The sequence below is a fragment of the Bidens hawaiensis genome, unplaced genomic scaffold (genome assembly GCF_021521415.1).
Source record: "Bidens hawaiensis isolate Kalapana, Puna unplaced genomic scaffold, B.hawaiensis_p1.1 tig00026425_1, whole genome shotgun sequence".
Taxonomy (NCBI): domain Eukaryota; kingdom Viridiplantae; phylum Streptophyta; class Magnoliopsida; order Asterales; family Asteraceae; genus Bidens; species Bidens hawaiensis.
Window position 1 is genome coordinate 138064 of NW_027494252.1, and position 18477 is coordinate 156540.

Below are 18477 nucleotides of genomic sequence, written 5' to 3' on the forward strand. Positions count from 1 at the left end.
TTACAACATTAAGATGTTTTTACACCTGCCTGCTTACAAATTTCCGAAAGGTACTTGTCACTCGACCGTATCTATGATTGTGGTCATATTACTTATTGGCTAACACTTTTCCAATATGTAACGTGTAATAGCCTAGTAGGCAAGCCTTGTATACAAAACCCCACAATACCGATAGTAACCATCCCGTAAGTCTACAGAGACTTAATTACTGTAATGTATTTAAAATGCTTTAAAAATATATTTGAAAACATTTAGACCATCTGCCATGAGTTTTATAGGTTTTGAAATCATCATGACAGTGTCGGAAAAACAGTTGTCTCACGCAAATGTGAGTGGTACAAAAACTCGAATGTCTCACCTTGCAAGTTTACAATTAAAGAACGCTTCCTGGTATTAAGCACCTAGGTTAAACACAATGTAGTATATCTAGATTAGTATAAAACCAATAATCATAACGATAATCATGAGATTCAAAACTTTACACGATGGCCCAATGTCTTACCTTAATAGGCAGAGCTTTTGGATTCGCGTATATAAGTTTCTTTCGATCGGATAGGATATCGCTACGACACTCGGTATTATACTATCTTCTTAATATATATATATATATATATAATATAAGGAAATTCAGAGAGAAAGATTTTTGGTGCAAGGAGGAATGTCCTGTTTCAAACCTATTTATAGCAAATTTTGAAAGCCGTCGCGATACGCGATTGCCATAAACAAAGGGCGTCGCGTATCGCGAAGAATCTTGTAGCTTGCCAAGTCAGCCCTAGGCATGCTACGTGTCTCGTCTGCATAACCTCCACGTCGCGATACGCGATGTGTTACTTTAATAGGTCATCGCGTATCGCTACGCCGCAATGTTTCTGGATAACTTACACATCATCGCGTAACGCGATGAGGCTGATCTAAACCTATCGCGTATTGCGATGGGAGGATTATTAAAATTCTTAATTTTCCACAAAAATACTAAGGCGACCCTTAAGCGGCGATGCGAGCGTGCGAAGTGCAAAGTGCGCCATCAAAGCGCCACATTGCGCCCATCGCACTTCGGTCGTGCCCTTGCGCGTTCGGGTGCTTCACACCCTCCGCTAGGACTAATGGGTGTGATTTGTCTTATAATAGTATTAACATATGAGTTTTCTTTCTTATAAAGAGCTCACTAGTTTTATAATCTAGCGATGCGGTACAAGAACTTACACTCCTATTCATACCATGGTGGAAGCCTCTTCTTTTCTTTCCTCCGTCAATGTGGGATGGAATTTTCTTCATTTTATTTCTTGACTTTTATTTTGTGGTTTGTTATATTTTAGCACATCAAGTTTTTGGCGTCGTTGCCGAGGATCTCTTGGCGATTGCGTTATTAGCTTTGATTAGACTTTACTTGCTACATACGTGCTATTTGTTTTATTTTTAAGTATTCGAGTCTACTCACTTGTTTTTTTGCGTTTTTCATGTTTATGTCACATCTTCGTTTGCAAGGACTATCGCTGGATAATCTTGGATTTTCTTCTTTGAAGACCGAGGCTAATTCTTCAGCAGAGAAACAACCATCAGAAGCTGGTTCTACACCAAAGTCATCACCACCAAAAAGTCAGAGAAGTCAACTAGAAGTCCAAATGGTTGACGGGATTACATGGATGCTTTAGTAAGAAGGTGAAATGGTTATCAGAATGTGCTAACTATGAATCTGATTTTGATAATCTTCCAAAAGATTTTGAGGATGGAGAAGAAACTTAAGGTAACACACATTCCATAATATTAATGGTATACTTTAAGTTCATAAGAATAAGGTATTATCAGATTAATTAGATTAATAGAGTCTATATAATATGCATCATATTGTATAACATGTATAAAATTGCCTTTTGAAAATTTTGTTAAATTCTAGACAGATAATAGATATGTTGAAGTTTGTTTATGTGTAACTATTGTTTTTTTTATAGAATGTTAGCATTACATTACACAATTATGTGGTTATGAATACCATTAGGTTACACAATTATTTAATTGTATAATTTTGCCATTAGATTAAGTAGAATGATACCATTAAACAATCCTACGGGTAATAAATTTGTGATTAAAAAGTTTTTTAATGGTCAAATGAAAAACATTACTAATTATGTTAACTTTTTAATTGTATATTTAGTTAGGCTTTTTTTTGTTTTTTTATTTCCAGGTTATGAAGCAAATTAGTTTGTTTGGGTTGAATGTTGAAGAAATTGATGGTTGGCTAACATGATAACAACATGTTTATGCATTCTAATGGTTTTGTGTTGTTATGTGTATATTAACTTTTTCTAACTATGATATTCTAATATGTAAACAATATAAATGTTTAACCTTTTGGTAAAATCGTATTTCAAATGATTGTGTTGGTTGAATATGTTCTCTGTAGTGAATTGTTTTCATTTATTTGTTTTTCCACTTGTGTGTAACACTAGTCACAAACCTAGTTATTTAGTTTTTTTTTTTTAATGTTTGACATATAAATTAGAATGTTGGAAATGGAGAGTAGATAAAAGAAAAGGGGATGATAGGAAAAAACTAAAGGGTGCAATTCACAATAATAATACATTAAACTCCAGACGACATCGTTTTACTTACATGTAGACATCCTTCCGCATCTTCATCTCCATTTCCATTCGACCCGCAGACACTTTCATTTCTTCTTCCCCCAATTAATTTGAAATCACCCATCGATTCAAATGGCTACAACTCTGGCGGCTCGTCAAGCGGCTAACGTTCTACGTCTCTCTTCTTCTAGATCGGCTTCTCTCGTTCAGCGCCGTGGTCTAGCTGGCGCCGCCGGTAATTTTCTTTTAAACAAACCCTAACTCGTTTGTTATTATAATATAATCGTCATTTGATATATTATGTATAATAATATATATTTGATGGTGCCCTAATTTGCAGATCCTCATGGAACTCCGAAGGTGGACTTCTGGAAGGATCCGATGAGTCCTTCTAAGTGGAAGGAAGAGCATGTTAGTCTCTCTTATTATTATTATTATTATTATTCTTTATGTTTTGTTTTATTTTAGTTTAGGCTTTTGATTGATTTAGGGTTTTGAAATGATATAGGAGAATGATTTAGGGCTGGATCCGAACTGAACTGAACAAGTCCTGTTTGTGAACGGTTCACGAACACATGTTTTATTTGATTTGGTTAATTGAGAATGGTCAGTGCCAACAAACATTTACAGACGTAAACAAACATAATTGAACGAATATGGCCTCTGTTTGTGTTCGTTTATTTAGTTAATTGAATGGAATTTTCTTGTTCATGTTCGCTATTTTATTAAACAAATGAACTTTTTGCTCAACAGTTCACCAAACGTTTGGTTAGTTTACAGCCCTAAGAATATTGATTCATTGGATATGCACATACATTGTACTATGATTTACTTTTTGATAGGGTTAGACCTTTGTTATTGTTGTGACTTATTATAGATAAGTAGTTTTTAACTTTGTATCTTTTTATGCATTTGATCTAATATAAAACGAATTAAATGCTATTTTACTGATTGTTTAAACTTCTTTCCTTGTAGTTTGTTATCATCTCTTTAACTGGCTGGGGATTGGCAATCTTTGGTGGATACAAGGCGTTTTCAGGTGGCAAGAAGAAAGAAGAGGTATACTTCAGTTTCTTCAAATCTATCTGTTGCTCCATATTTTTATTACCATTAATATTGTTCTTGTTTTCTTAACTTTCTAATGAGATGTTATAGAACAAGATACAAATTTGATTCACTAAACACCACTGTTTGATTCTAAAGGATCATGCTTTACATAATTGCTCTTGTTTGTGTAACAGAAATAGATGGAAGCAGTGAACTAAGAGGTTGAAGTTTGCTGCAGAAACTTTTTGCTAATAAGTTATTTGAATGCTTCAATGTAAGGCTTGCTTGAAATTGAGTTCCTCAAGTGTTTTGACCTATTTTCAAGATTCTAATTTTATATTTTGCTATTTCATCTTACATTGCATTAAGACATCATATATTGAATAAATAAAAACCATCCTTTCAGTTGTCAGGATTTGCTATTATCTTGAATGTAGATTTGATAGTTTTGAACAACACTAAATTACATTGAAATTCAACACTCATCAGTATCTGAAATCAAATAAACGCAACATACGAATTACTTCTAATCAGAACACCATCTAAACATATGATTAAATTTTTCATTCTTCTAGTCTTCTGTTTCTTCCTTGTAATCTTGATTTTCTTCTGAGCTATTCCTGGAGGAATTCATATTAACTTCTGTCAATAGTTTATCGTCATCCGTCCTGTCAGCCTCAACTTTTGAGCCCACGTCCGGGGTTGCTTTCAGTTGACTTTTTTCACTTTGACCGTTTTCAGTTACTCCAATAAAGAACCTTCTTCCGGGTTTGCTTTCGTTTCCATTTTCTTCCGAATCCGATTTCTCCTTTGTGGCTAGTGTCCCATTAGTGGTGCTGTACATTTCAATCTTTGCATTATTAAGTTTTACTGACTCTTCATCTTTAGGGTTCTGAACTTTGACATCCGAGTTTATGATTCCTTGATGATTTGGTTTCTGCGTATTGCTCGACTGACCGAACCATGAACCTCTAGCGGTTTGGTTGACTCGATGATTTGGCGGGTCAATAGGATCCATAGACCTTTTACTAGGTGTAGTTTGGAGGTTGGTTTTCAAATCCTTGATTTCAGATTCTTTGTGTTTGATCTCATTCTGCTTCTCGTCAATCGCCAACTCTAGAGCTCGGTGTTCATCTTTCATTGAACCAATGGTGGATCTCATTTCCATTATCTTGTTGTTGAGCTCTACCTTTTGGGTTCTAAGGGAGAATAGTTTTGCATTCAAGTCTTGATTCTTTCTCTTATTTTCTTTTGCATATTGCCTTTCTTTCTGCACAAAGTTGACACATTTGTTTAAAGTTCACAAGGATAATGCTAATTGTCAATGAAAATAAAGAGTATGAAATTACTAACCTGCAAGAGAAGGTTAAGAGATAGAATTTGGCGATCTTTGTCTTTGATAACAAGGTTAAACAATCGTCTCTCTCTCACTCTCTGAACCACCATCACTCCCATTACTCCCACCAGAACCATCATTGCCACTGCCACCATGGCTGTTTTCTTTTTCATCGTCCACCCAACGCCACCGCTACCACCGCCGCCACAGTTGTTTTGTGGGTGTCCTTTCATTCCCATGTTGTGTGTTTGTGTGGTGGATGGGTGGCGGATTCCACAAGGTTAAAAGGTGTAGGGTGAGTGAGTTGGGAGATGCATGGGAATTGTGCCCCAACTAAAGTTCTGAGTTTGTTGTTATTGTCTTTACTTTTTTTAAATTGAATAGAAATTAGGGTTTGAATGGAATCAGTTCTGCATGTCATCTAATTGGTGCCTTCTCACTTTTTTATATCTTTTTTATTATCACCTTTAATTAATAACACTACACTAGCTAAATCCAATGCCTCTTGGTATATGTAAATGTGTTTTTTCTCTTTTAACAACAAAATTTCACATTCATATGTAAGGATTTGAACCTACAACTTCACATTTGTAAATATGTTTAATGAGTTGTCTCGTTTACTTATAATATATATTATACGATTTAAAAGCCCGTTTTTACAGATAGTTAAATATGATTATACAAAATACAAGCAGTAAGTATTGGGGTAAGTTATTGTATTAGAAGTAGGTAGGTGGATTTTTAAAGGCTCAAGAAACCTCGGTTAACATCAAGGGACCAGAATCACCGGCTAAATCACCTCCAGGAACCACTGTGTTCTGTGGGTGGTTTGCAGTTAAACCGGACACCAATAAACAAAATAATGATTTGTAAAACAACTATGGGTCCGTGCATCAAAACACATTGCAATAACAAAACAAACCTGTGAAAGTTTAAAACTAATTTCAATGTTATATCAATCCAAGAGGTTACACACCCTATTTTAAATTGTAATGAGTTAAGACACATTGTTATACACATGTTCATCAAGTTTATTACATTAGTGAATTAAATCTCAAAAGTTTTGACACAAAGTTGTCAATGTTTGGGATACATTACATGCCAGTGACTACATACTCTCTATTTTTTTGTGTGACACCTTAAACAAATCCCAAATTGTTATACTATGTTCCCAGGAGAGATATTGGGTTATAAGGAGTGCCACATTTCAAGTATTACCAACGTATTTTAGGCGAATTAGCCGTGGATAAGAGGAAAACTCCTTATACAAAATTATAGTACAAAAATAACAATAAATTAATATTATTGTCTTCTTAAAAACATACATGCATCCCGCTGCAACTTCAAACCCATCGGAAAATTTTCCGGCGAGTTTTTTTCTTTGTTATATCTTTTTTCTTTCTCCTTTTCTCATTATTTCACAAGCCATTGACCAATTTCAGTTCTTAATGTTAGAAAAAACTAGCATATGTTTAAAACTTTTGTGCCCTCTACCGAAAATGAGCCTCGGACGAGGGTGCGGCTCGCACACCTCAAGAGCCGGCCCTGACAGTAACACTTCTCAATCTTACACTTGTTTTAATTATAAGGTTCCAGTTAATCTAACTTGCTCAAAAAGATAGAAATGTCCACATAAAACACAAGTTCAACTATTAAAAGAACCAATTTGTTTACCGAATACAAGCGATGACCTCCATGTCCATTGACATCACCAACAACCCACTGCCATCTTTATCGCAAACATTATGAACCCCCCATCTGTGGTTCCCCTTTCATTTGCAACTTGAGTCAATGGCAATGAAAGAAGCTAAGTCAACAACAATGAAGATGAATTTAGAACCCTGTATAAATGAAGGATCAAAGGAAGATAAGTTGTGGGTTAACATCATGACATTACCAGTCTAAATCCATGCCAAATGTTCGGTGGTGAAGTTTGGGCTAAATTGTAGGGGTAACCAATAGTACTCAGAGGTGACCGGACTCGGTACCTATAAATATTTTCGGGCGAAATTACCGAAAATTACACTACTAAACAAAACAAAAAAACAAGGGCGACCGGGGACACCCCGGACAACAAGCAAGCTTCGCCCTTGCAAGTGTTTTTGCCCTTAGCCCGCTTTTTGACGTAAAAATTCCTATTAGCTAACATCCTACCAAGAATCGGATATGGGCATTGATATCACCGCCTTCCATTGGCTGCTTTCACGTTGTCCATCATTCCGTGTGAAAAACATGAAACTTGTAAGAGCATTCACATCCCATTCCATATAGTTTTCCTTATAATTTAGCTAAAAACACAATTTCATAAATTTATCTATCATTTTTCAAAATTATTTCACATTCTATTTCCTATTCATATCCATAAATTTATTATTTATTATTTTTTTCTCTTTTGTCTTATTATATAGTAAATGGTGATTGGGAGATATGTGATATATTATATGGTATGGATAAAAAATGAGTCCCTATATTTAAGGATTTACTCTAGTTGCCATATAACTCATCCATATAATAGGGAATGAATTGGAGAGGTGATTTTGATGGTTTTCTTAAACTTTACCCTAAATTATATGAGCCTGACAACTTTAGAAAATGGGTTGAGAATGCTCTAACAAATGTTGTGCCTTTTTTCTAAGTTTTTTCTTTAAAATGCTGCTAATCTATGACAAGAGTTGAATCCTTCCCACCTATTTACTTAATGAAATGTTTATCTCAATGTCACAAACAATGTCTAGTCTAATGTTTTTGACTTCTTTAGCAAGTTTAAATATGGATTAATATTATTTCACATGTGAATTAATTTATGTGTAGTAACATCAGTTCATTTTGACATAATTCACTATGTAACCATCAAATGTGAATTGATGCAAGTTCATACGACAATGTAGAATACAAATTGTGACAACATGTGAAATCATTTAAATTTCATTGTAAATTCACAAAGTTTTATCTGTTTTAATACATTTAACAGAAAAGGATCAACGAAAGAAGGCGAATTTACTTGATTGATTTTCTTATTAAGTATCTTTTAAATGTTTTGGTTTTAAAAACAATATTCCTTGTTTTGGTTCCTAAAACATGACTATAGTGGGCCTGTGGCTGTGTGTGCTGTAGTGCTTTGTTCCTTTCTCATTAAAATGATATAATTTGCAATTTTGCAAATATACACCAATCAAGGTGAGCTTACTACCGCCAAGAAGTGTTCTACTTTGTTCAGGACACATTCAGTACTGAATAACCAGTTTGTATTGATGTTTGATTCAAATATTCTCCACTAACATAATCCGAGTCCGACTAACATAACAGCTTTTAACGCGTACAACCACCCAAATGCAACACGATAGTTACACACAAACAAGATAGATCTACACAGCAAAACATACAATCCTACAGGAACAATGAAAAAAGAAAAATAGTAATACAAACTTATGATGTATAAAGAACAAAAGATTAATCTTTCTTATAAGCTACACAGTAAAAACATTACAGAAATGAAGGACCTAGGGCAGATTCAGAGACCAGCAGACACTAGTCCATGCAATGTCACAATACCAATCACTCGGTTTTCTTCATCAACCACAGGCAGGAATTGAACAGGGGATGGAGGAGCCTCCATCTTCTTCATTGCTTCAACCGCCATTCTTTCTGCACTAATAGTCCTCGGGTTCCTATTAAAATTATTATCCGTCATGCACACACTATTTGCAACATTATTTGAACAATAAACAAAGACAACATGATGGATACCTGTTGCACATTTGACCAACGGTAAGTTTGAAGATGCCCTCTTTGCTAGCTTTGAGTGTTCGCCTGAGATCACCATCAGTGAACATCCCAATGAGATGGTAATCATCATCAATCACCAGAAGGCAACCGCATCCTTTACTTGTTAGCTCAACCAGCTGATCCATTATCAGATCTCCTTCTTTACAAACCGGAAGTTCTTCTTGCTTCTTCATCACATCCTTCACCTGCAAATCCAAACACATCAAATACTCGTTATTATTGCTTCTATTAACATTTAATATAATTGATCTCTTCAAATTTATAAAAACTACAAACCAGTTTGATCTGAAACATGGCTTCATGTTTAAACTGTAAAAACAAGAACTAGATCTAACTTAATCCTCAAAAGCTGGCCACTTGGCCAGATCAAGATTTTGAACAACGAAAAGCCAGTACAACAAAATATTGGATTTTGGTGTAGAATTCAATCAGATGCAACAAAACTTATTCAGTTCTTGGCATTTTGAGGCTGAAATGACTAACAAGAGTTTATATTTTTGATTGATTCAGTCATGCACTCCAACTGTTTGATAAAACGCCTCAATGAGATTGTATTTTGACAACAACTAAAACTCAACCCATTGAAGTTTCATAATCAAGAATCCATGTTCAAGTTTTAAGTTTCAGACCTGATCACCATATAAAAGTATAAACTCATCAACGGAAACATATAATAATAGACAGCGAATGAAATCGACTACATAAAATCAGATCTAAATCAAGATTCTGTAGGATCAAAAACCAATACAACAGAAGTTTGTATTTGCAGAATTCAATCAGATGGAATGAAACGCCCTGCTTGCGGTGCGCGCATATAATGTATATATGTGTGAACCCTCGGGTGGGCAAAAGTAAAATTGCACTAATTTTGACGTTATTTTACTAATCTCGTGAAAATAACGTTAAAAGTGGCGGAAGGTTAATCAGGCATCATGTGGTGGCGTTGATAGCCGAAAGACAAGGGCACATGCACCGATCAGCCGGTGTCCCGATGATTGAGTGCTATGTGCCTTATGTCCAAGGCTTGATGCAAAACTACTATCGAGCCGGGGGTCTCACCGGAAGCAGCCTCTCTATCCCTATGGGATAGAGGTAAGGCTGTCTACATCTTACCCTCCTCAGACCCTACCATAGCATTGCTATTGGTGGGATATACTGAGTACGATGATGAATCAGATGGAATGAATTGACCAGCAACAGTTTATAATTTCGATCAATTCAGTCATGCACTCCAACTGTTTGATAAAACACGTCAACGAAATTATGCGTTTTAGCTTTCTATTTTATCCATGTTGAAGTTGAAAGTTTCAATGAAATAGAATAAAACTTATTTAATTCTTGTCATACTGAGCCTAAATTAACCATGCACACCAACTGTTTGACAAAACGCCTCAACCGAAATCAGACCCTAACTAACTGACCTTAAAGATCAAACTCTTGCCGATCCTGCCAGCGGGATGGTTGGCGGCATAGCCTTCTTTGGTCAAGCTCTTGGCATCCATCATGACAATAGCCACCGTGCAGCCAAACACCATCTGGATGGCCGTGGATGTGGTTGGCGCCAGATCAAAGGGGCACAACTCTCTCTCGAGGGGCAAGTGCACATTCAAATCACACAGACCCGTCAAGGCATTGCCCTCGACCGACGTAACCGAAATCAAATAAGCCCCTTTGGCCCTGGCACAGGGGACCAACCGCAGCAGCTCCTCCGTGTTGCCACTCTTGCTGAACATAACAAGGACGTCGTGTTGAGTCAGTATGCCTATGTCGCCGTGCAGAGCGTCGACGGGGGATAGAAACTGGGACTTGATGCCGAGAGAAACGAGGGTCTGGGAGATGTTTTTGGAGACGAAGCCGGACTTGCCGACGCCGGTGATGAAGATGGTGCCGGTGGAGTTTAAGAGGGTTTGGGTGAATAGATGGGCCTGCGAATGGTCGAGTCTGTCGAAGAAATTGTTGAGGTATTGCTGTTGGGATTTGAATAAGGATTTCAGCTTGTCTGGATCGATGTCTTTTTGATCCGAGATGTAATGTGGAAGAGAACCCATTACGTTTTGATATGATTGGCTCGCCGGAGATGGCTTAATTGGACGGAGAATGTTGTTTTCCGGAGATGGATATATATATATAGTATACAGAAAGATATATCATGTGAACCAGCTATGCACCGACACTTTCCTTTTTTTCCATATCCTTTTTTTTCTAAATAAAATACTCTTTTATAATCTTTTAATGGTTCCAAATGATTAATGATATTTTCCTACCTATAGGTAGAGAAGAAAAATGGTTTTTAATACTTGAGTCCGTACCCGGTTCTACATGTAAGATACGGATAGGAGTAAAACTTGTATTTGAAACCGGTCTCAATTTATGTCTGGTAATACCAGGAAACCTGAAACAGTTCCGTACCAGGAATCAAAGCTTTCAAATACCCGATCTATACCCGAATTACACGGAAAAACCCAAAAAAGTGTAAGCCTTTAAAAAACTCAATCTACACCCGAAAAATACCTGAGAGAACCCGAAAAGAGGGTTATTTTTCAATACCCGTCAATTAAGTATTCAAATACCCGGTTCTATACCCGACCCAAACCCGGTGCATAGGGTATGGTTTTTAGATACAATATCCCGATCCGAACCCGACTTAGGTATGACCAATATCCGATTTTCCAATATCCAGTCATACCGGAACCCGATTCCATAACTCTTAGCTGGGTATTAGAAAAACCGTATTTTTGTGCACCTCTAATTACAGGAATAAATTGTCTTTTAAGAAAATAAAATGTTCCTCATGTTTCTTTGACATCGGTATGAACTTGACGAATTAGAAGTTTGAAATTGTAGTTAACTGTGAGTTTCATTCTTTTATAGATTATTTCTTAAAAAAATGTGATGGTTCCGTTGAGAGGGTGCGTATGAAAAAGGAAATGGATGATCCCGGGTTACTGCGTTTTAATCTTCTAATAAAATTGTGATCTCTTTGTCAAGATGATCCCGAGTGTTTAGGTGTTTGTTGTTAATAATAATAATATGTATGCATGTAAATTTATTTTTTCCAAAGGAATTGACAAAAATAATGTGTGTTAAAAAGCATAACCAAAAGCAAATCCATTTTAATCAAACATTGATGTATGCATGGTTATCACATTTGTTATGGAGTTAACTATTAACCAAAAAGATCAAAAAATTGGAAAATGTATGTTTCCATATTGATTAGTAATTAATTCATGGTCCATTATCTTAAGAAGCTTCGCCAGAAGCGACTAGTCGCTTCCCGAATGCCCATTTCCTTCGCTACTAGGAGAGTCTCGCTAGCTTGCTTGCAATCTAGAAACGGTAGCTTCCGCACCCTTCCTGCCTACTGAAAGGGATGTGAATGATCGTAACAGCTCTTAAAATCCTAGGTAAGAGACCAAATAATTGCTGCAACACCTAACAGTTGAGCATTAACAAACGGTCATAGACAAATGTTTGTGAAACATAGATCAATTGAGTCCCTTGTTCGCGGTTGTATCTTTTAACTTGTGCATTCCTTTATCAAATAAACAACGTATCAAGAAACCATTAATGAACTATTTGGCTAAAATTTGAACGTTTACATCTACCAGTTCTACATGAAATAAAATGTTTAAAATTACAGGTATTATTGGTTTATTTTTACTTTACGTTCTTTGGGTAAATATTATGGGAGCTAACATACAAGAAACCAAATTAGTATTGATGATCACCTCACATCTGCTTTTTTATCATATGAATATTATGCATCAACATGCAGTAGAAATTTAGGTGGGAGTTATGCGACTCAAAAGATGCCGCTTCTAAGACTGAAAGCAATATCTTTTGTTGATGTCACATTGACAATTGACTATTACTCTTAACCAACCACAATCATGGATGTGGGATAATTTAATTTGGTTGTTTAATTGTGGGAAACCCAATCTCCTTTTCAATTTTACATTTATGAAATCAAGAAGCAACTAACCATTGTTTTCAACTTACACTTGGAGTACTTGGCTATATAAAAATAGTGACAGAGTTAGGGTCAGTATTATTTTTTTCTTTTTTTCTTTTGTTATCGGTATTTGATTTCTAACTACCTGACATCAGAATTTTGTGTTCGGATCTGGTCATATAATAAAAAGACAATGTAATAATAAAAGTACATTGTCATTAGACAATAATATATTCGCCAGTCATAGGTCTAGGCTGCTCGTCTACTTCAATAATTCAATTGACTTTGTTTATGTGTAGTATTTATGTAAAACTATTGAGGAATCGGGTTACTAGGGAATTAACCAATTCGACATTTTTATTTTCATAATTGATAAAAGATTTGTGCTTATTTTGAATATATATATATAATGGGACTTCAAAAGACTAGTAATTCATTGGTTAAACTTTAAAATAATCTTTTTATATAAAAGCTTTTGTTTATTTCAGGAGAATTTATTCCTAAGACTAGTAATTCATTGGTTAAACTTTAAAATAATCTTTTTATACAAAAGCTTTTGTTTATTTCAGGAGAATTTATTTCAAGTTTGGGTTTGAGTCATTTCGTTAAGTGAAGGCCTCTGCTGCTTATTTTCTAAAGTAAACCAGCAAAATGAGTTGGTTTCATGAAGTTAAGAAAATCTTCCAAACAGCGAAAGGAGAGCATGTCAGTGCAACCTTGGCCTAATTAACCGTATAGTTTTCTCCTAATGGACTTCCACTTTTTTAATTGGGTCCTATTATTCAAACGCCATTCCCACTTTTGTAGACACCTTCTATACAAGTTGTATATAGTTATACGACTCGCATGACTTTTCCGTATCTAACACCTTACAAAGATTTCAGACATGTCTTTGACCGGGCTTTTATACGAATTGTATGGATATATGACCCGTACTAAGGTCATATGACTTCTATAAAAGCAAAATTATTTGGGTCGTACAAAATTCTCCTCGTTTCACACGATGAAAACTATTTCACGCAATACAATATTCCGACAGTTAGTTGTTTTGATGTAAAATTGATATAATTATCTGAGACGATGCTGAATTTCGTTAATTATTTGACACAAGTGGTCAAGCCACATTGAATAAAACAAGCATAAATATAACATGATTAAATAGTCATTTTAAACTAGTCGTTAGGAACATATACGGCTTAAACATAACTTTGAAAGATAGTCATTTTAAACTAGACATTTACACCATAAAAAATTGAAGTCATGTAGGGCCATACGACTATATATGTTTATAAGAGTCATACTGATGCCATACGAGTTGTATGGAAATTCTTACAAAACATAAATTTATACAAGCCATATGATCCTATATGAGTCGTACAATCGCCTGATGAAAAAAGACCAATTATATCATGATAAAAAGCATATGTACCTTTAACCAGTATTTTAAAACCTAGTACGTAACGTCTGGTTAAATCAGTTATAATAGATTTTCGTAAGGCTACCGGTATTTAGAGGTCGGTATTTTTGGGTGGTTTACTAGAACATTGTACCGCCGGTTTTAAATCCAGAAGATTTTTGATATTTTTGCGACCTATATTTTTTAAAAATGTCTTTTAACGTAGCGGATAAAATGAAAACAAGTAAAGACGATTATTGATTATCCGGTAATCAACCATTTTTGTTATATGCAAATCCATATTGGTTTATTTACAATTTTTTATAATTAACTAATTTCATATACAAATTATGAACTTTTTATTTAACTCAGACTGTTCAATTAAAGAGTCATTGAACCCCTCTCGATATTCATATTCAACCGGCTACAAATTTATAAATCAAATCCCGTACAAATAAAAGAGTGGTTTTTAAAAGTTTTCCTTTTAACCACCTACCCATGTTACGTTGTATACAAAAGTATATTAGAAAAAAAATGCAGGTACAGGTGGTGGTTGGTGCAACCGCCACGTATGAAGTATAAACCGACTTCCTTCCTCTCTCTCTTTCATGTCATATCAATGGTACCAAAATTAACATCATGTCTGAATATAATTATCCCCCTGCAACTCCAAATCCTTAAACGTCTCCCTCTGAATTCCCTTGTCAAATCCCGCACCGTCTCCAAATCATGGAACACCCTCATCACAAGCCCCCGTTCATCTCCCAACACCTCCAATTAACCAACATCCGTCCCAGTTATTATTAATCAGGTACTATGATCGAACCAATAAGACCGAACAATACGTCATAGCAAAACACCACTACCACGACCAAACCTTAGGTTTCCATTTTCTTAATAATAATATTGACGCCAGCAAGACTGCATATTTTAGGGTTGTCGGTTATTGCGACGGTGTGGTTTGTTTTAGCGACGACTTATTTGATTCCATGCATACGGTTCTTCTTTGGAACCCTTCTACTCGAAAATCCGTACGCCTTTCGGTTCCGGATTGTGAACAAACGTGGCTAGGCTTTGGTGTTTGCCCGGTGACGAATGATCCTAAGGTTGTTAGAATTGTGTATCTAAATACGATCAGTGATCCACCGTTGGTTAAGGTGTTTTCACTCGCATCAGGTGCATGGAGAATGCTACATAATCGTCCACGTAATACGATTCAAGTCACTTGGTCTCAGGTAATTAACCTGCTCTGTTTGTTTATTAGCCTAAACCGAAACCCAAGTTGTTGGTTGTGTTTTCGGTTAATCGGTTCTATTAGTCTGTTATTATGTAGGTTTTTAGTTTTCGGTTAATATATAACCATCGTCAAACTTTGGCTAATTTGTGGTATATAAACAATTAAGTAAAATAGAGGCATTATTAATTAAATATTAGTATAAAGTGGACTTACTAATACAATAAATAAATCTTTAAGTACATAAAATTGAGGTATAAATACAAAAGTTAAGGCATATGACATAAGACACATGAAATTGAGTTATTAAACATGAAATGGATTTGTAAAAGTGAGAAGTTTATGAAAAAATATGAATGGTTTGGTTAACCGAGGGTAACTGTTTTTCGATTAATTCAGTTTTTGGTTAATCAGTAGTTTGGTTATTGCTCAACCTCAGGTTTGCTTTAGTGGGGCCATACATTGGGTCGCCTGTCAGAAGCAAATTGAGGCAACACCTCGTTGTCTGATCGTTTCGTTTGATTTGGTCCATGAGGTGTTCAGTGAAATGCCACTGCCAGATGGTTTAGCTCGACAACACGTCTTGAATTTGTCGATTAGTATCCGTAAAGGGCAGCTTACGGTGCTCGAGTATGATATGGAGAAGGGAAAAGAAGGCTGTGGTGTATGGGTGATGAAAGAGTATGGTGTGATGGGATCATGGGAGAAGCTGTATGTTATCCGGTTACCGGGCTTGTTAAGGGTTGTAGGGTTTAGGATGAACGAGGACATGATAATGGCATTGAAGAATCATGAATTAGTGTTCGTTGATTGCACTGGGAATGTGAAGAGCCTTGGTATATATGGAAACATACAGTCCTTCTTTGTTGGATCATACATGGAGTCACTAATTTTGACTAATCAGTTGGATCAATAGATGTTTGTTGTTATATGTTAGATCTGTATATATATTGAAGAAACACTAATCGACCCCGGGCAGATTATGGACAATCTGGGGGTTAAATAGATGTTTCCCACGAGGGGTTAGATCCGGTGAAGATGGTTCTTCTGATAACCTGCAAAACAGACACCGTGAGCTCGTCACTGAGAACGGGGGGTACCTCCTTGTGACCACCCTCCGGCGTGAGAATCAGACTCGATTGCTCTTGAATATAAGTGTATATTAAGAGAATGACTAGAGCAGATATCAGGTAATATATCAAGATATGAGATATGAGATAAGATGATACCATTCCAATGTGTTGGAGTATTTATAGCCGAAGGTAGGTTTCCAAGCAGGTACAGCCGCCTGAATAGTGTTCCTGTTCTGTCAACTGTGGGTTACGCACATGCCATGCTGGTGGTTGGTGGGTAGGCAGCGGCTGATAGTGACCAGGCCGGCTGTGTACTATTCCTGTTCCACCAATTGCAGGCTATGCACGTCCTCCGACAGGTTGGTGAATAGGCAGCGGCTAATAGTGACATACAGTACAAGAGCGTGCTGCTCGTCATACTGTTGTCAGTGAGCTGTCGTATCTTTGGTCAGATCTTTTGTCCATACCTCGTCAGGTACAGTACAAAAGATCCTCCAGTATCGTACGGACTGGCTTATTTGGGCGGGAGTTTTCCCGGCTTTGTGCGGGAGTGTTCCCGGCTTGCTCACTCATTCAGGTGACATTACTGAATTATTTAAGTGCCTTGTGCGCGTAGCCTTGCTGCGCAGGTAGCCTTCCCTGATGGCTTGTATCCGCAGCTGCGGGAACAGGCGGAGTACTTCACCATTGGGAGGCTTTTCCTGCGGGAACAGCTTGCGTACTGCGCGTAAGGACGTCACGTCTCTGAGCATGGTGGGTCCTGCAGGCCCAGTTGGTTTCTGCACAGACGTCCCTCTTCAAGGGGTTGCGAGTTTAGCCTTTGCGCAGACGTCCCTGTTGAAGGTGAGTCTTGCGGGTTCAACTGCGCAGACGTCCCTCTTTCAGGTGAGTCTTGCGGGTCCAACTGGGCTCTGCTGGGACCTACCTCTTCATATATATATGCAGTAGCGGGATAAGTTTGGCTATCACTATGTGAACTCATAACATTAAAGCTCATAATCCCTATTGATACAAGATGTCAATTATAAGGCAGATCCTCACAAATGAGCTAAAGCCTGAGTTGACCACTTTTTATATATTATAGTTTTCTTAAGCTATTGAATTCATTGGATAAAATAAGTTTTATGAGTTAACAACCCAAAAACTTTTTACCAGTGTAGGTTCATGTCTTTTGGCATAGGAGAGCGGTTTTCAAATTTGGCATTGTTAGATATATTATTGATCTAATTTAGGAGTAGACGAGCGTGTGATTTGCGTTTGGGGGAAAAAACTTGATTTCTAAAATTGATTGGAGAGAAAAAGTTCTTAAAGTGGTTCTAATTCATTTCTGTCAACTTGAAATGATAGAACAAAGCTCACAAGAAAACGCATGATTTTTCATTTATCTTTCAAATACACATCAAGCTTATTGACAGGGACGGAACCATGGAAGGGTCCGGGGGGTCACCGAACCCTCCGGCCGACAAAACTTTTGATAGAATTATTTGACACGATGACCGCTAATTTTACATGTTTTGACCATCACAAATAGATGAAATAGTTAAAGTGGAGAGAGAAAACGAGTTTGAAAACTGTGAATGATAAATTTTCGGTCCCCAAAGGAAGGTGAATGATAAATTTTCGGTCCCCAAAGGAAGGCGCTGCAACTAGAGGTGTACAAAGCGGTTTTTTTTTGAAAACCGGTTACGGTTTTAAACTGGTTCGTTTTTTTTTTGTAACAAAAAAACCGGTTTTTTTTAACCGGGACCGGTTTAAACCGGTCTCAGAAGGCAAATATTCATAACCTATACAAACCGGTTAGAACCGGTTTGTAAACCGGTTTTTTAAAACCGGTTTTTAAAACTGATTTATAAAACCGATTTTTAAAACTGATGTTTAAATTTTGCAGCCATTTAACCTTTTTGCCTTTATGATGAATGGTTATATTACCTTTTTGCTCTGCTGAACTAATGGTCCTTGCTGCAGTACCTTTAATATGCTATATGCATATTTGGAATGCATATGTAGTACCTTTATTAATATGCAGTACCTTGCTGCATTAGTTCAATTTAATATATGAAATGCAAATGTGACC

The 18477-nt window shown here is 36.4% G+C and overlaps 3 protein-coding genes across 4 annotated transcripts; 2 read left to right on the plus strand and 1 right to left on the minus strand.

The window, feature by feature from the left end:
* The first annotated feature begins 2637 nt into the window (after positions 1–2637).
* On the plus strand, positions 2638–4029 carry LOC143573433 (uncharacterized). Of its 2 annotated transcripts, none has more exons than XM_077058314.1 (4): positions 2638–2814; positions 2920–2990; positions 3555–3638; positions 3818–4029. In XM_077058314.1, the coding sequence occupies exons 1-4, from the start codon at positions 2712–2714 to the stop codon at positions 3824–3826; spliced, it is 267 nt and encodes an 88-aa protein (XP_076914429.1). In that variant the 5' UTR covers positions 2638–2711; the 3' UTR covers positions 3827–4029. The 2 variants fall into 2 exon arrangements, with proteins under 2 accessions (XP_076914429.1, XP_076914430.1); XM_077058315.1 differs by having other exon boundaries at positions 3821–4025.
* Positions 4030–8328: 4299 nt separating this feature from the next.
* Positions 8329–10872, minus strand: LOC143573439 (putative arabinose 5-phosphate isomerase). Its single transcript, XM_077058319.1, has 3 exons — positions 10170–10872; positions 8710–8933; positions 8329–8630 (listed from the first exon to the last, which is right to left on the minus strand). Exons 1-3 carry the CDS (start codon positions 10794–10796, stop codon positions 8474–8476), a joined length of 1008 nt encoding a protein of 335 aa, XP_076914434.1. The 5' UTR covers positions 10797–10872; the 3' UTR covers positions 8329–8473.
* Positions 10873–15011: 4139 nt separating this feature from the next.
* LOC143573434 (F-box/kelch-repeat protein At3g06240-like) lies at positions 15012–16275 on the plus strand. Its single transcript, XM_077058316.1, has 2 exons — positions 15012–15326; positions 15765–16275. The coding sequence occupies exons 1-2, from the start codon at positions 15086–15088 to the stop codon at positions 16244–16246; spliced, it is 723 nt and encodes a 240-aa protein (XP_076914431.1). The 5' UTR covers positions 15012–15085; the 3' UTR covers positions 16247–16275.
* The last annotated feature ends 2202 nt before the right edge of the window (positions 16276–18477 follow it).